Source organism: Lytechinus variegatus, chromosome 8, assembly GCF_018143015.1.
Source record: "Lytechinus variegatus isolate NC3 chromosome 8, Lvar_3.0, whole genome shotgun sequence".
Taxonomy (NCBI): domain Eukaryota; kingdom Metazoa; phylum Echinodermata; class Echinoidea; order Temnopleuroida; family Toxopneustidae; genus Lytechinus; species Lytechinus variegatus.
Genome location: NC_054747.1, coordinates 34,048,105 through 34,067,521, shown reverse-complemented (window position 1 = coordinate 34,067,521; position 19,417 = coordinate 34,048,105). Strand labels below are relative to the sequence as shown.

The 19,417-nt window shown below is 35.2% G+C and overlaps 1 protein-coding gene across 11 annotated transcripts in view; it reads right to left on the bottom strand.

The window, feature by feature from the left end:
* Positions 1 to 19,417, bottom strand: part of LOC121420408 (rho guanine nucleotide exchange factor 12-like) — a 101,506-nt gene that overhangs the window by 71,527 nt on the left and 10,562 nt on the right. For 10 of the 11 annotated variants that reach the window (XM_041615026.1, XM_041615027.1, XM_041615028.1 and 7 more), the window contains exons 4-6: positions 17,755 to 17,904; positions 14,021 to 14,101; positions 3,572 to 3,700 (exon numbers count right to left, since the gene is read on the bottom strand). In XM_041615026.1, the coding sequence (XP_041470960.1) occupies positions 3,572 to 3,700; positions 14,021 to 14,101; positions 17,755 to 17,904 (360 nt within the window). The remainder of the gene's footprint in view (positions 1 to 3,571; positions 3,701 to 14,020; positions 14,102 to 17,754; positions 17,905 to 19,417) is intronic. The other variant, XM_041615036.1, reaches the window with a different exon arrangement.

Below are 19,417 nucleotides of genomic sequence, written 5' to 3'. Positions count from 1 at the left end.
GTGTTGGAAAAAGGTGACCTTTCGTGACCGCACCATGGCTATTGTCCACATTACTTTGAAATGCGTTCATAAAGTCAAAATCTGGTCCCGATGCCGCTATTATGCGGATAATTGCAGCATCAAGAAAGTGCGGATTACTCTGGTCCCTCTCCGATTTTACGACCAAATTAAGCGGATATTATACGCATAATTGAGTTTGTGAAAGGGGTATGACTCTATCAATATCTATTTGCCCCATACCTCTCCATCACATCCCCCCCCAAAAAAAAATTGTCGACAAGTACAGACTAAAATTTGACACTTCAACACATTATTCCATATCTTTATCAAGGTTAGAGACTACACTCTAAATCATTTATCTGTGTCAAAGCAGCCATAGTACATTAGAAAAACTAGTCTCCTACTTCAGACTCTGCATCATGCATTACATAAAATCTGCAGAATACGCCCCCCCCCCTCCCTCCCCACTAATTTGCTTCCCCTCTCCCCCTCTCTCCCTCCAAAAATCTATACATAAGATAACCATAAAAATTATTTCACGAAATATCAATAAAAGCCTCGTGATCATGGCTCAAGCTATTATTAATCCCACATATCGCCTCATCCACTGTCATCCCCATAATCCCCCACCCCTTCCCCTCTCTGTGTTTATGAGATGCTAGTCGTTCCAGTCCAAGTCCTAATACAGATGCAAATGATCACCCATGCAGCGAAGCAAAACTCCATTTTAAATACTACTAGCTCCTGCAACAGAAACAGGGGTAACCTACTACATACATCACTAGAGATGCTTGAATGTAGGCTATTCTGTTCAGTAATTTAATCTAACCTAAGAAATAAATTTCATCACATTTTGCAGAGTCACTAATTACTTTTATGTACACGTATGAAGTACGTAGGTTTTCATACTTATTTTCTTCCTTTTTTTTTGAGAACCCAAACCTGATTACAATATCAATCCAATTTGCTCAAAATGTTAATTCTAGCAATGTTGACTATGGCTTTTACTACATGAAATTATACCCAAGCTAATTATTGACTGCTTTACACCTAGACATTTCTATTTTGCAATAAGTATAACTTATATTTTCAACGAGTATAGCAATTAAATTTGTATATTTTGCATTTTTTAACACATTTCAATTCCACTAATTTGACATAATTTAACTGACATAACACATACACAAAAAAAAAACTGTAAAGCAAAACAGAGATAATTCTTTCATATACAGTAACTACCTTCAGAAAATTAAAGTTTCTATGTGACAATACCAAGGAAATTGTATTTTTTTAAATGCCATTATGAGTGGTAAATAAAATATAAAAACTGTCGTTTATTTCTTGATTTTTTTAATCATAGAATAATTCACTTTTAACAAATGATTATTTAAAATGATACATAATTCAACCATACAAATGGAAACAAGAGAAAATTGTAAAAAGAATAAAGAAAAGAATGAATAAAATTGTTGTGTACACGGCTGATTTTATGAAGAAAATGCTCTGAACTTCACACATTTTTAGAGAGTGAAAGTAAAACTGAAGAGTGTACATGACAAGAATGTCAACAAATGATCTGATTACGTATTTTTCCTGTCAAAAAAAATAATTTGGAGAAGAAATGGATGCACAGAAGGACTTTTAACAGAAAAAAAGAAGTGGCAAAAGAATTCATGAATAACCGAGTGATATATTACTAAAACATCAAACCTAAAATCATTAAATCTGAAAAAGCACAGAGAAACAATGAATGGGAGTAAAGGCCTGGTCACACCGCCCGAGCGTTGTTGGAGCGGTCGTGGAACGGTAGGGAGAGAGGGTCGAATTTCGCTCACAAAATTGGGGGAAAATCGAAGGAAAAAAAATTGAAATCGAAAATGGTGAACAATAGCGAGCGGTGATGATTTTTTCCTCTCCACTCCACGACCGCTCCAACAACGCTCGGGCGGTGTGACCAGGCCTTAAGAACTGCACAAAACACAAAAAACACAACTCTAACTATTATCATCATGTGGTGGATTGATAATTTTTAAATACACGTATCTTCAAACAAATGATTATTTGAAATTTGACAGTCGAAAGAAGCAGTTTTTATGTTATTTTTTCTTTATCTCTTTTTATGACTTACAAAAAAGCAAATTATTACAAAAATTGTCTGTATTAAGTTTAAATGTTTTCTGCATTCACTAGTGCTGCACATATATCAAAAGCGGATTATAAACACTTCATTTTACACTAGAATTGAATGTGAATGACAATTTCCAGAAGTACAATTTTCCTGTTCTTCTCTTACAGAAGCAATATGGGGTTTAATCAGATTTTATGCCAATCGCATTTAACCATCGCATTCTCCCCATAGCTTTTAAAAGCTGTTTCTTTCTTTCCTCTAATACTTGATCTAACCACAAAGACCGCTATCATAATTTTCTGCATTAAAAAGTATTCTCTACACTTACAGGTATACAGTAGATGTATATATGCAAAGCAAATCATAAACGATAACTATGCACTACTACACTGTATGTGTATAAGGCACAGTATTTTCAAAGAATACAATAAAATCCACATTATGCTATATACTTCTAAGAAGTATAGGTATTAAATGCTACAGGAAATTGTGACGAAAGGGAATACAGTTAACCCTCACATAACAAATTAACAAATTTAACTGTGTAATAAGCTACTGAAATGACTTGATTTGATTGGCTGATAGTGAACTAGCTATACACTGTAAAAACGCTGTTTAAAAATTTAAGCATGTTGTTTAAGCCCATCACTTTAACAACTTTTGTTAAGGCTTTTTAAACAACTGCTTAAACTTTTTAAGCAACTGTTTAAACAACTCGTTGTTAGAGTGACAGGCTTAACAGCGAGCTATTTTATTTTTGCTGTGTAGAAAGTCTGCATTTGTTTCTGAAAAGAGCCCAGATAGATTATTTCTTGAGAGTTAATTTTCTATAGGTTTAGATTATACATGCATCACATAGATTTTACAACTAAAGCTTGTTTAGTACTCAAAAAGCAATTATCTAAAGTTTGGAGTTGGCCTACATCTACGCGACTACCAACAGATATAAAATTAAAGGACTTAAAGCGAAAACTTATTCTCCAATTCTGACCCCACATTCAGACGCACATATTGGTGTTATTTTCATTTGACCTATAATATGCATATGATACGTATGTATATAAGATATGAATCGTATAATACGTATTATGACACCCATTGATATGATACATAAGAACCATACATACATGTATGTTACAACGCATATGATATAATATGTTTGATGATACCGGTATGTATTATATTGTTTGTATGATCCAGTTCATGATATATCATGTACATGTATGTATTAAACAATAGATGATCATTCAGATGCCATTATTTAATAGTATTATGGGAGCATCAGGATATAAAATCCCGTTGATATCTTGAAACAACTTATCAGTATTTATAAGAAGATTCATTTCAAGAGCTTGCTTGTCTGAATGCGGGGAAAGACACGATTTTACCACACTTTTGCCAAAAACCTGTAATAGACATTCTAATCTAACATCTAGCACTTACCTTATTCTGTATCATATTATTAGCAGCCTTCGTAAGTTGTTTCTCGAGTACACTTATTCTCGTTTTAATTCCATTAATGTCCTTTTGGAGTTTTTCTGATGGGTTATTCAAGTACTCATTTTCCGTGTGCTGTAGGCGTTCAGTGCAGGAGGGGGATAAAAATATGAAATGGATGCAAAAATTTGAAAATTAACAAGCAAAAAAAAAGGAGTAAGAAAAGAGGGAATGTGAAAAATTGACACACAAAGAAGAACAGTTCACGAAACGTACCAAAATTCAGGCCGTTAGGAGTTTGAAAGCTTCTAGATGCATTATTTGGAAAGATGGCGCTAAGTTTTCTATGTTTATAGCATTGTTGGTCTGTGTTATCTATGAGAAATACAATGCATTACTTAAACTTTAGCATACAGAGCACTATGATTAAGTTGCTTCTCTTGTTATAATTTTTTTCATGATTTGACAAGGTTTATTTCTTTCTTTTTGTTTCAAAGGATAGATAGGAAATGGCATTGCAGCATACAAAAGAACTTTACAATATAGTCGCTTCTTTTTTAATATATTTTTCTTTCTCTTGATTCGAAGTTTTTTTTCTTTCTTTTCATTTCAAAGTTAAGGATATATTAGAAATGACATTGTAGGAAAATCTAGTTTCTATCGTACAATCTTTCCGCTTATTTTCTACAAGCTTTCAAACATCCCAAACAAACAACAAGATGCATACACTAGACCAATGATCCGCAACAAACAAAAAACAAAAACTGACACAAAAAACAGACAAAAACTCTAAAAATCAACCCTAAAGGAAGAAAATAATGAATGCATGACATCAAAAAAAGGCTTCCCCAATTTTGACAAAATTGAAAAGATAATCATGCAATGTCCGCAATACATTGACAATATTTCTTTTTATTTTGAAAGAATTTCAAAGCAGAAGCGTGTGGACTGCAAATGGCAAGCTGAGAGCGATGCAAAAGAAGAACGAAGGGTTTATCTTTTCTGATTTCTTCCATTTACTTACGTCGATGGATTCTACATCGATACTTTTCTTGCGTTTATGCCATGCTCTCTTTTTGACGGAGGGGGACTTGGGGGCCTCCAGGTTAGTGAGGCTCTGAGACCGTTTCTTATGCAGACTGGATTTGCGTCTGCTGAACGGCGAGGCCCACTAACAAAAGGTTTGGTGGCCAAAATAAAAAGGGGCGGTAAAAGGAAATAAAAGAATACGTAAAAATTTGGGAGTGGGGGAAAATGATTGGATCGTAGATAAACAGATAGTTAACATAACGTGAGCTAAAAATGATGTCATCTTTTGATGGAGTGCAACAGTTATTTTCAATGCAATGGAATTTATATTTTAATGTAGTTTAGTGTACAGGATAATTTGGAAGAATCGCTCAGGAATATATGAATGTAGCAAGCAGAAGCTTGGGAAATAGCTATTTTACAGTACATGTAATTACTGCACTTTAACAATTAAATTCATTAACATTCAAAAAGATAACATCATTTTCAGAACACCATCACATGACATGAAAAACGCTTTATTACTAATTGAAAATTGAATTCTACTGACCAAACTAAACAAATTAAAATGGTGTAACCTACCCAAAAAATATGCAATCATTAATTTGATAAACAAATGACAACCAGCACTGAAATACAATCACCAATCTAAAAAAGAACTTGAACATTTAACAAAGAAGAAAGGTTTAAAATTAATTCAGATAGAGAATATGAACTCCACATAACAATACAATTAAAAAAATTACATGGCCATCATTAGTGTCAGAATTATCAAATATGGAATAAAAGAGAAATGTCTGTCAAGAAAGAAAGAATTGAAAACATTAAATTCACAATATTGAAAAGAACAAAGACAGATACATTAAAAATAATTCATTGGATACCAAAACACAGGATGGGCATTAACTTCATGTTGCAAACCTTGCCTAAGTATCGTTTTTAAAGCGATATGTAACATCGAGTATGAACTCGCCTTCAAGGTGTGCAATGTCAATACTTGCATTAGATGGGGAGAGGCATGTAACATGACCTTAAACTAGTATACCATTACTGTATCTAATGAGATTGGCATCCGAAAGGTGTTCAGGTGTGGGGCTTACAATTTCCTGTCAGTTAATATCCATCTTAAATCTTACCTCTACCCCCCCCCCCCAACCTTGCCCCTGGCATTTTTTTTCTAACATTATCTCTCACCTATAAACTCTTCTTTATTTCTCATTCTTACGACTTCTCAATCTGTCTCTCTCCCTACCTCCCTCTTCTCAACCCACCCCCCCCCCCTCCCCACACTCCCTCATCTGTAGCCCTTACCCCACTTTCTCACTCTTAAGAGCATTTTGCATCCACAAACAAAACAGGTAAGGGGGAAATTCCTAATAATCATTATAAATTTAACATTGATATTTTGAGGAAAATACAAAATATGTTATATCACAAACTGCCAACTTTAATGAAATTTCCAGTTATGCTATACACTCTAATTTTAAAATAAGCTTGTGCATATCTACCAATCAATTCCCTGATTTCATTTTTTCTGTTGAAATTGATATTGAAATGATAAGTCTAGGCTTAAAAGAAATGTAAATCATTGAATGTTCATACCCTCACCAAATCAAATCGCTAGATTAAAGTGAATATCGGTTTTTAGAGTGCACCATGGCTTTTGTAATACAAGCAGTAGAGCAAAAATAATTGCACAATATCTTTGAAAATATACTACACTTACCGATAATATCTCCCATCAGTATACTAAACAACTGACCCATTATACTCATATAAATAGACACAGGGTCGATAAAGGCGGCCTGTTTGACATGTGTTGTTGGATTCAAGTTTGACACCCCAGTACTGTCATATGTGCAACAAATGGCAAATCAACTCTTGTTCTATGTATGTATTTCATACGTCACAGTCTCTACTTTCATTATGGCCCTCTTTCAATATGATGAATTTCTCATTGATTGTCCTTACTCTCTCTCTCCCTCTCACTTTCTCTTTTACTAATTCTTTATTCTTAAAATTCTCTCTTGCTCCTTGTTTTAACTACCATTTTACACCCAATTCCTAAGTACGCATTAATAAGAATCTGTTAATTCAATTATTATCCATTTGTCTTTATCTGTAATAAATTGCAACCCACTCATCAAAACAGTCCCACATGTTTATTCCTGTGTTAGTACCTGTACCACAATCCACCTACAAACATAGCCTTGAAAAACACAACCCCAATGACAGCGAACAGGATCTATCACCATCTCAACCTCCAAACAGACATACATGTATTGGCCTATGTGTAGGTTATAGAATACTTGTTTCAATTCAAATTAGTGAATGTAACTTATTCATAATACACTATGGATTCATATTTTTATGATTTAATTGACTGGTCAGTCAGGAAATTGATTGATTCGTTCATTCATACATTGGTTGGTTGGTTGGTCGGTCGGTCGGTCGATCGATCGAATAGTTGATTGGTAAAACAATAGATGGAACAACTGATCGACTACAGTTTAAAGGTAAATGCTAGTTTTGGTAACGATATCAAAATGAGTTCGTACAGAATCCAATTAAATGACCACCAAAGTGTCTGTTTGTATAAATAAAACGCATGTGCCAAAGAATTCTGGAAGAAATTGTGTAATTGCTGAGAAATCAGCAAATAAGCACAGGAATCGGGTAGGGCGTCGGGCCCGACGCCCTAAGCAATAATTATACATTGTCCCACGTGCGCTTATCTGTGTTGGGGATCTTCGGTGTGAACATTTTTCAGCGTAGATTTCAAGATTTCACAAAGTTCAGTTAATGTAACTGTACCAGATCTAGATCCTCGATGAAATACTGACAATTAAGCCTTGTTTTACAGACTTTCTCATGAAATCAGTGTTTACTGCAACTACTGGAATTTCTCTTTAAACTGATAATTCAAAACCAAACAGCAGTTGGTCAGTGTAAATTACCTCAATGTTACCACCACTTGTCTTTCTGGTAGTAGTAGTGAGAGTTGCATACTTCTCAAGTATCTGTTCAGTATATGGTTTCACAGTTGACTATACCACTTCCTCTTAGGGTAATAATTGCTGAAATACCCTGCAAAATGCTTCTCTACATGAAATTTGTATACATTATTTAATGATATATCAATATACTAATGCCTTATTCAAACTTCAATACAGATACTATTAAATGCTTTATTATTAACTATTCAAAAGTGTAAATCAAACTATCATAAAAAGAAAAGATGTGACCACTTTATAAAATGTCAAATTAACGATAAACATTGTTGATTTGCCTTAATCATTTCAAAAAACCTTTCGTAAGAAAAACACAAGAAAACTGTAATATTGACATCTGAAATACCTTACCAGTACAATAAAGGCTTGATTAGTGATTTAAATTAGTACTTACTATGATTAATTTAAAATCCTCGTATAAATTTGGTGCTTAGAAATCCAAACAGAAGGATGCAAGCAGCTCAACATTGGTCAAAATAGATGCGAACAACTGAGGAAAGCCTTGGATAGTCATAACAACAGTTAGTCATATGAATGGTAGGATACTACTGTACTACCAGGCCAGTAGACACTTCTAACCAAAGTTATTTCACAGAATGTATAAAACCACAGTTCCCTATAATGCGAAAAGACACCATTTGAACATCTGTCACATTGACAGTGCGTATATGCAGGTAGGCATATTGATGCATGAAGAAAGTGCAGTTATGGGGCCTACTATAAAGAACAGTTTTACTGCAAGCTTTCAGAATTACCCGGGAATGTCGAGGAATACTCTGGAGTATCAAATTGAGAAGAGTAAGACGACTATGGAAAAAGAATTAAAAATACAGTTAAAACCTTTTTTTTTTCGAAAACTAATAGAATTGAACTCATCACTGAATAAAACTACTGACCAAGGTTCAATTCCTCAGGTATCATCTTCCAACATTCTTCACACAACCAAGGGTGCGTTTATTCGACACTTTTTTACCCTAGAATCATGATTAGAATCATGATTCAAATCACGATTCTGCAGAATCACGATTGCGTTTAGTCGAAAGTGGACATAAACGTCTTTCAAATCACAAACATGAAACACGGAAAAAGGGGCGTTTGGAAAGACGTTTCTGTAGAATCACGAACGAAAAGGGTCGTATAAACGATATCGTGATTTGAATCATGATTCTATGACGTCATTGTGTCGTGCTTCTTCCGGGTTCGACTCAAAGGCGCGCGCTGTGTTTCGTGCAGGTTAATTTTCGTGTAGCAGATTGCCAGTGTATACTAGTACCGGTATATGCCAATTGTCATGTGCATTTAGGAATTATCATTCTGTGTATTGTACCCCGGGGTTGTACTGTAGCGTCATTTGTATATTTCACTCAGGGTGACCAGATTTCACAAAATGAAATACGGGACAATTGACAAACGAAGATCAACAAAGAAGCCCACACAAAGTGTGGGCTTCTGAGAATCCATAGTATAATTATAAGACTTTTGAAAAAAATATAAAGAATTAGAAGGGAAGGTGAACGAAAGAATGAAGGAGAGAAAGAAAAGAGATGATTGGGAAGGAAAGAAAATAAAGGAAAACAGAAAAAATAACAGAAAGTTAGAATAAAAGGATGAAAGAAATAATAAAAGAGATAAAAAAAGGTTTCCGTCATTCTTTGAAATGAATATAGAAAGAAAGAAAGGAAGGAAGGGAAGATTAATAAATGTCTCGCAAAATAAAGGAGATAATTAAAGGGGGAAAGGTGAGAAAAAGAAGGAGGAAAGAAAGAATGAAGGAAATAAACATGTTTCCTTCATTCTTTGAAAGAAAGAAACAAAAGAAAGAAAATAAAAATAAGGGAAAAGAATAAGAAGGGAAAAATGAAGAAAGGAATAAAGAATGGAAGGGAAGAATGAAGGGAAGAGAACGAAAAAATTGAAAATAATGGAAGGAGAGAAAGAACGAAACTTGAGAAACAGGAGACGAAGAGAGAAGGAAGCCAAGGTAATTATAAGGAAAGAAAGAATGAAGGAAATAAAAAAGTATATTGGATAAAGAAGGAAAGAAAGAAAAATGAACAGAGAGAGAAAAGAAAATGTCGAGGAAAGAAAGATAGGAAATAAAGATAGATGGAACAAAAAAGGGCAAGCAGAAAGGAGAGGGTATATATAAAATAAAGAAAAGGGAAAAGTTCAAACTTCAAGTAAACAAAAAATCCAATCATCTAATAAAAATCATAACTTTATTTGGTGTTTTTTTAATGTATTTTTAAAATTTTAAACATAAAATATTTTAGAAATGAATAAAATTTCAAAGTGAAACATATTGTCAAACTTAAAAATTAGATGAAACATCGCGGCATCGTGCACACCAAGACTCAAAACGAAAGCTGAAACAACTAGATCTATGAAAAGTCAATAACATTTTCCTCCGATTACATCTCCAAATCATTAAACTGAGAATCCATAGTATAATTATAAGAATTTCCCGCCGATTTTGTGATTATTTTGGTGGAAAAACTGTTTATCATGTGAGGTGTTTGCACCATTGAGAATTTGCTTCGATCCTCCATGCCTAGCTAGTAGCCTGCCACACACAGGCAGGAGGCCAGTTCGTTTGCAATGTATTAGCAAGAAATCATCGCAGAACTTGCAAAAGTTTACAGTTATCGATTTAATTGTTGTCCCTGCTTCGTCAGCTGTTGGTTATTTAATGAAAATTCGTCACTTTTAAATGTATTAACTACATTTTGTTCAATATTCTGAAATACGGGACAATCCCGGGAAATACGGGACGTCTGGTCACCCTGATTTCACTGTTTTCATCAATCATGTGTTCAAGTTCCAAAGGCACAAATTGGACTGACGACGAACTCAGGGCTCTGCTTGTGCTTTGGGCTCAGCCTGAAGCACAAGCATCCCTTACCGGGATTCACAGAAATATAAGACGATCTACGAGTCCCTTCCAGCGGCGCTTGCGAGGGAGGGATTTCAATGGAGATGTGGCACCGCCTGTCGAGACAAAATTAACAGAATTCGTGCCCAGTACTACGGCTACCGAACACCATTTTTGATGAACCGACAAGATTGAATACAAGTAAACAAAAACAATACGAGGTACAATACACGGAATTCTGGAAGTAAAAGATTTATTTTTCGGAAGCCGAGTTGCACTTGCACAAACGATCGCGCGTTAGCTCCGGTGGCAGCAAAAATCTAGCAGCCGACGTGAAGTTAGAAACACGCGCGAAAATGTTGACCTATACTTCCTGGTCAAACTGCGCACTGTGATGCGCACTGTATCGGCCCGAATTCAGGTGAAACAGCGTTAGAAAGATGGTCGTATAAACGCTGATTCTGTCGGATCGTGATTCATGTTGCTGTTTTGAATCATGATTCAAATCGTGATTCCAATCATGATTCTGGGTTGAGGTCGCATAAACGCAGCCCAATCAAAATCAAGTTTCTTAGGGTGTGTTTATGCTTCCATTGCGAGGACAGAATCGGCGATTTCAAACGTTGATTCAAAACGCCGATCGTAAACGTAGTTCTGGGAGTGCTGTTTATGCTTCACTTTTCACAGCAAATCATGATCTCCAGCTGGCTTCGCATCGTAAAGCGAGGTCAAATTGGGCGCGCCTTTTTTCGAAAGTTTTTTTTTTCTGATTGTTGTTATTACGTAGAGATAACATGGAGCAATACGACTGTATTTGCCCGCGGATTTTCATCTCATCGGAAGCATGTACCAAATGACGTCATTTAAACACGTTTACGATCGTGGTTCTGTTTATGCTTCCCCAGAAAGCCTGATTCTGGTCAAACGACGTTTAAAAACGCACCTTTTTGTGAGTTTACGATCGGCGTTTTGAAACAGCGTTTAAATGAAAGTAAGCATGGACGCAACCGTGTTTTCGACTAACCACGTTTGGAAACGCTGATTCTGGCCTGAAAAGTGGAAGCATAAACACGGCCTTAGTATGCAACCTCTGTGTTTGTAAATGCAAGAAGTTCAGAAACAGCACTGGTCTCGATGGTTACAGAACAAAGTCATAGACAAATACTCACCAAATGTCGAAAATTATAAAACTGATCCAGCTGGGTTGAAGGAGCTTCTTACAAGAGACTGGGAATATTCTTGTTAGCTGTAAAAATTCTTCGCTCAAAGAAAGTGGTCTGAATATTCAGCCTAACTGTGACTTATGCATGAAGGTTCCTCTTGCTCAAGAAAGTTAAGTATTAATTATATTTGTGCTAGTCTTGTGTAAAGACCCACTGGTTTATGAAGTTTCGCCCAGGATCTGTGACTGCAGACTAGATGCATATTCCATCTCATCTAACTTCAAATATCATAACTTCAGAAAACTACAAGTTTACAATACAAAAACTTTTCACACTATAACATAAGTGTTCCAGATAGGTCCTGCTTACACCAAGCAGGTTGCTTTGGTGTTATGCTGGGGGAATTATTCTCTCATCACAGGAACTGGCTTCATCCTACTCTTGAACCACAATATGCTTCACATGAGAGGTGGACTGGAGAGGGGGTCCAAACAATGACTGGTTGATTTGTGGAGTAGAAAGAAGACTTTACCCACTCTTCTGACTGTAAATTGATTTCAACTTCCAACAGTAGCAAGTTGCCACCTATTACAACGTTCACCAAAAGCAGCAATATAATCAAAACCATGAGAGTACAGTCCTCAAAAGTTAAACAAATCTTCTTCAAATTATTTATCTCGTCAAAACACCATGTTGCAATACTACTGGTAATACACTCAACAGGAAATGGTAGTTGACTGTCAGCTGCAAGGTACATGTTCATACTCACTGACAATCCATTTTTTTTATGCACTCCAAATCGTTTCAAGGGGTATATGGTCATCTATATTACCTTTTTCCCCATCAATACACTTCCTGGATTCTGAGTAGTTTGCAAATGAAAAACCAGTGACAAGATGTTTCCCAAAATGCTTGCAGCTAGTATGCATTCTTCCAACAAGAGAGATAATTATGCAGAATTTACCATGAGAACATAAAATGGCACGATAAAGCCCCTTTGTGAATGTTCAAAAGAAGGGGATTTCCCTCGAAGAGTTGTCAATTTCACATCAGTCCTCATTCTCAAAATATTTCAGATATAAAAAGTTCCCCAAAACATGAGTTTCTGTTCACTAATGGATGCAATTTCTATAATGCGATTTTATTTCCATTGTTGAAGGGAGGTCTTTCTCTGTCTGTCTCACTTTTCACTTTTGCATTTGGACCACTTTTCTTGCTCCTTTACATCCCTTGCACATCCGTTCACCCCCCCCCCCCCCCCGTCTCTCTCTATCCCCTTTCCTCCCCAAGCTTTCACAGTACAGGCTTTTTGCATTATACACCATCTCTCTGTCATTCCCAAAACCACAGTTCATAAGTCCATACTTTCAACGACCAATCAATACTAAAAATACGCCCTCGCAAAAGCGTAACATAACACTACCAGGATTTACACACATAAATACCATGAACCCAAATAAATAACACTACTGCAATAGCTAGATTACCTTGACAACACCACATATTCATCACGTATTCAACATGTCTGTATATGAGGTTGCCAATTTAGTATTCGGATCCAAACTAATATTGCTAGAAGTTATCTTCCTTATTCATGATCCAATTATTGCTTTTTTGTGAAATTCCTAAAGAGAATTCTGACATCCTAATTCAAACCGATGAAATTTCAAATGACGCCATTTAACCTTTACGCAATGACTTTTAATTAATGGGGAGATGATTATTTCAGATCTTATTGTGGATGCATGTGATTTGATTACCGACACAAAGTGGATATTCGATTCCATGCAAGCAAAGAGACAACATGCATAGACTATAAATGCCTTTACTGATTTACTCACATAGTTCAGTCGTATAAATTACCAACAATTCTATCCTTTCTGGATAATATTCTGATTCTATTTATAAACCTATCGTAATCCTTTCATGTTCCTTTCATGAAAGGACATTTGCCAATTTAATAATCTGGTAAAAGTGGAAATAGTTTAATAATTCTATTTAAAACAAATGGCACTTTCAGATTAAAGATTTGTTTATGGGCATGATTATTAGTGATTTTTTACCTTACGTGAACTGTGATGGTAATTTTACAAAAAACGGTCTGTGGGTGACTGATACTGACATTGCTAGAAGTCTTCGTGTGGCATACCTCAAGGACCCTCCTTATGACCATTGTTATTCACACACATCTACCACACTTCACTAGGAGGTTTCATGTTTGTTGTCAGCAGTGAAAATCACTGACAATTCATTTAAGCTACTGAAATCCTTGGATTTGATTGGTCAATAGGCAATACTGTTAGTGAAGATCACTACCCCCAAACACTTCTTGAAAGGCTCCCATGATGGTTGAAAGAATAATTTATGGTTGAATACTTACGTCTAATAACGTCCTTTCTTGCTCCAGCATGCGTTTGAATGTGTTTAACCTTTCAGACTTTACTTGAGCGTCTTGTTGAGACTAGATAAAGACAAAAGAGACAAAGACAAACAAATGAACTACAAGAAGGGATGTGTATCACAAGCCCAAGACCAAGTATCACAAAGCAGTTGTAACTCATGCATAACTTTACAATTAACTGGAAAATTGGGCTATATTTGAAACAGGGGCCCCAAACTCCAAGAACAAGAATACTCTACAAAAGAGGCCCAATCATTGTTTTGAATAAATTCTCTGCTACTCTGTGTTCTCATGAAATCATTTTTTTTTTTGGGGGGGGGGTTAAAGGAAGAACAAAAATGTCCAGACGTCCATGCAAACATCCATGGGTAACTTTATTGAGATTACTTTCAAATGTAAAAATATCAATTTTTCAATTCAATACTCATTTTAGTAATATTTCATGGAAGTAATTCATTATAATATTATCTACACATATCTAAATTGATGTTTGATTATAATCCTGACAGCAGAGTCTAAGGAAGATGTATGTTGTGCTTTCATTTGTTGTAATTGTTATCTCTAAAATTGTATTTTGCTTTTTTATCCCTTTGCCTCTTTATAATATTTGTAAATATTGTTTTATCATGTTAAATGTATGATTTTATCTTGGATGCAAATAAAAGGCCATATCGGCATCAATCAATCAATAAAATACTTTTTTACAAAAAAAAGAATTGTCAGATAGATAATATTACTATTTACTTCATACAGAAAGGTATCATTTCCCCCTATTAGTCCATCATTCCCTTCTGTCCCCCCCCCCCCCCTCCAATCCTTAGCTTCATAATTTCAACCACGAATCATTCAGCAACATCTAATTACACTCAGCTGGCACGAGGCATATTGTCACCACCTGTCCATATTAATATAACACACTGCTCGGTTCTAAATTAGGCCCCAAATTGCCACCGCTTTCCAAATAACGAGCCGTTATTGTGGTCAATTTGTTTAAAGTGTACTTGAAATACCCTTGTTCATAAAACCAAAAGTTAATATCATTGCCAAAGTAGATCATTTTCAGCATACTAAATCTACAGTGCACTTTTGGTTACTACTGGTATAGATGTAGGATATACAGCTAGTTACAGCAATTTATTTCAAGATTGTAGAAGCTCGGAATATGGTTTGAAATAAACATAAGGGAAAAGGAGAAAATGGGGGAATTAAATCAAATTTACTTTTACCGTTATTCAAAAGAAGTGCATATGCAGGAGTCAATGCAATGTTAAAATAGAATCATTCTATTAAACTTAAACAATCAATATGTATACTGGTATCAATCCTAGGTAGCATTTCATGAAACAAGTAATGTTAAAAGCTACTGAAAATCCTTGAATCTGATTGGCTCAAAGGAAACAAGACAGTGAATATCACTGACAACTTGCTTCATGAAACACTCTCCTATTGACTTTGTTCACACACAAGGAAGCATTAAGTCACTCACAGTGCAATCTGTTATTGTATCGTTACGACTTAGCTGCTACAATCATAAATCATTATTAGCGTTCATCACAACTAGAAGGGGCGTATAAACTGCCCAGTTATAAATTATAATTCCATTCAGTACATGCTAATGCTGTCATAAATCACATGTATATTACTAATCTTGCTCACAAATTGATATTAAAGTGATCATTAAATGACTGCAAAGAAAAAGAATATTTTACTCTATTGCAATCAAAGATGATATTATTCATTGCTGTTATTGCTAATGATTTCATTTACCTATAACTTTATTGCAAAAAATGGAATCTTGATTTCATAAATCCAATTTCCACAATACTAATACTTTTATTCATCATTTAAACTTGCTTGTAAAATCAAAATTGCGATTTCAATCATATAAACTTAAATTTCTGAGAAAGTGAATATATGAGTCACTCGACCTAAACTGATTGCAAGAAATGGGACACAATTTATGTCATCATTGATGGATTGAAAAATGAATGAAAAGAAAATGATATAATCCCAACAAATTGATTGCAATGTATGAATTGCACCCAGTGAAATGAGTAATAGCAAGCTTTTGATAATTGAAACCATTTGGGGGGGCAAAATGTGCTATAACTGTGACAAATGGCATGCATTAACATATTTTGGTTTTATGAAATTTTTTTAATGAACTGGGTGTTATTTTGTTGGTGATTGTTTTTAGATGAAAATAATATAAATACAATGTTGATGAGCAAGCATTTAGTGCATGACAATCATGATCTGCTACCTTATTAAACAGTGTTATGATCACGGAATATGACAAAAAAAAATTTTGCAAAGAAAGGATGAATAATAAAAACAAGTAGATGTATGCAATGCAATTATCATTATGATCGATAAACATTGATTAGAAATGAAATGAAATTGATATTATCATAGGCCTGTAATCGTTTCAGGAACTGTAAAAAAAAAGGTGTTAAAATCCATAAGTCATTTTATTGTTAATTGCTCCAATGGTCTTTGGTCATTGTGTCAGCACCCAGCATGTCCTGCAAATAAAAATAGATTTAATCATTAATTTTTTCTGCATAGTGGTTAAGCCTAATATCCAGGTGTATGAAGAAAATATGAAGAAAGTTAAAATGGAAGATGAGCGGGGTAAGATGAGAAAATCGCTGAAAAGGGGAAAAAATAATAAAATTAGTAAGTGACAAAAGAATTCTTCAATAACAGTGGTTTATAATGAACTTTCCAATGTGCCGCATCATGATAGTCTGAATATGTGAGCAAAATTTTGACTACTTTGTCAGCTATTAGTTTCATCCAGGGTCACCTCCACAGCTTCTGATAAAATGAGTCTGTGAAATCAGTCTGTGTTGGGCACTCACAACGTAGGTCAAAGTCACCAATAGGTTTGCAAGTCAACATAATCTGTTCAAGGCATCCCCTGAAAGTTGAGAGGTCAATCAACTTTGATGCATGTATCAGATAAATAGGTCAAATATTAGTACCCCCAGCATCAACTAAATAAATGGGTCAAAGGTCAATTTTTCCAAGCACTCCATCCTCAGCTAAATAGGTCAAAGGTCACAAAACCCTGTTTCAATACACTTAACATTAGCTATATAAGTCAATTCATTCCAAGCCCCCATCATCACTTGAATGGGTCAAAGGTGACAAAGTAGCTCAAAACTAAGAATCCCATCTGAAGCTAAATAGGTCAAAGTTCAATTTGTTCCAACCTCCCAACATCAGCTTATTTGTTCAAATATAACACAACATTTCAGATTCAAGAATCTAAACATCAAAGATAAAAAATTACAAAATAGTTCAAAAGGTCGATTAGTCTGCTTTTAAGAATCCAAGCATCCCAGTATCAATTAAGTAGGTCAAAACTCATAATAGTTCAAAGGTCAATTTGTATGTTTAAAGCGTCTAAGCCACAGGTCAAAGTTCATTATGTTCCAAGTATCCCATCATCAGCTTAGTAGGTAAAAGGTCATAGTTCAAAGGTCAATTAGTATTTTTCAAACATCCAAGCCACAGGTCAAAGTTCATTATGTTCCAAGCATCCCAGCATCAGCTTTTACTAATAGGTCAAATGTCATAGTTCAAAGGTCAATTAATCTGCTCAAAGCACCCAAGCATAGGTGAAACGATATCCAGGTGTTCAATGATAAAAAATTTGTCTCTTTCCCAACAGCAAAAGCACCGGTTACAAACTGGTGAAGGGTTACCGTTTTGTTCACGCGGGCCGAGAAGAAATTTCTTTGGGTACGGAAGGGAAGTGGAGAGTGGCTGCCCGGTGATTGGCTTAAACTCCTACAACGGTTGCAGTCGCAGGATGCCTCATGGCTTACGTTGGTTGACCTGCGCAAGAGACCCATCTGGAAGAGTGTAGAAGTATAGTATCAATAGCAAGCAAGAAATATGATTATACATGTATCTAGAATGAAACAATATGACATAACTGGATGATGCTGATTTCAAGCCTACCATCAATACAGTTGCAGGAAACTTCTTGTGTGTACAGGAGACCAATCTAAAAGAGTGTTCAACCACAAAATACTTAATAGGCAAGAGTTAAATAATATTCATCTGGAATGAAATCTCATTAAATAAGTGGATGACACTGATTTAATCTATTACGATTTCAATCGCAAGTGTTTCATGGAGTAAATTGGTTGACCTGTACAGGAGAGAGATCTAAAATAGTGTACAATCACAAAATACATAGTAAGGAAGAGCTAAAAGAAATAATCATATAGAAAGAAATATGACAAATTAAGGGAATGGGGCTGGTTTCAACGACTTCAACAGTTACCAACAAGGGGCTTGGTTGTGTGTCCTTTTCTCCATATGATTAGCGTTGAGATCTGGAACTATGAAAATGATTCAAATACCAGCTACTAGTATGAAAGAGGCTTTAGTACATTTTAAACAAATACCCCTGGTAAATATCATTAGTAGATATACATGATATACATCTCAACTTGTTTCAAGTACTACATGCATACAAGATTAAGAAATTATTTTTTAAATGGCAAACAAGGCAGCCATAGTTTGCAATATCACAAAAAAATGTGCAGGAATCATATTTTCAATGGAATATGAAATATTGTAATTCAATCAAGTATTTTGTGAGATATTTTACCGTACCACTGCTTGTGAGATGGGATATTTCTGAATATGAACTACTAAAATCACAAAGATTTTTCATGCAAAAGACAGCACTGCCTGATGTTCCACTTTTGCAATTACAATCTCAAAACTAATGGATGAAAGAAATCTTTATGCTGTGCTTCCTAGCTCCACTCATCACTTCAGAAAGCACAGATTTGATGAATTGCCCACGTTAGCTGGCTTTCTCCGAGTTTACTTTGGCCGATCGTTAGGGCCAGGTGAAGTTTATTTCGATAAGGAGCAGCGGTTGCTAGCGTCAACTCTCCTGGGTTCATCAGCATCACGCGGAACCATCATAGTGAGACTAGGTGATAAGGGGGCTTGATTGATGAATGGCTCAAGAATAACACTTTGCTTGCTTGCGGGACGGCAGGTTTAGGTGATAGCGTTTTCATTATAAAAACACTGTACTATATCTACTTCAAATGGATTGATGATAAGGGTTTTTTCCCATGTTCTTCCCCAAGGAGCACTTTAAAACCCAAATATTGTTTTCTTCAAAATTTGATTTTTGGTGCACGATCCTAATTACCAAGAAAGTTCTTTTTCCTAGATTTGCTTTCCCTATATAAATATTTTCCCTTTTATTTCTCTACAGTAAATATTTCTTTATTGTTGGGTAGAGTAAGGGAGGTTCCCCAAGCCCAAGGCCCCTTTGAAAAAAAATTAATATTATAGTAACTTTGCCATTCAATGGTAAATACCATGGTAAATATT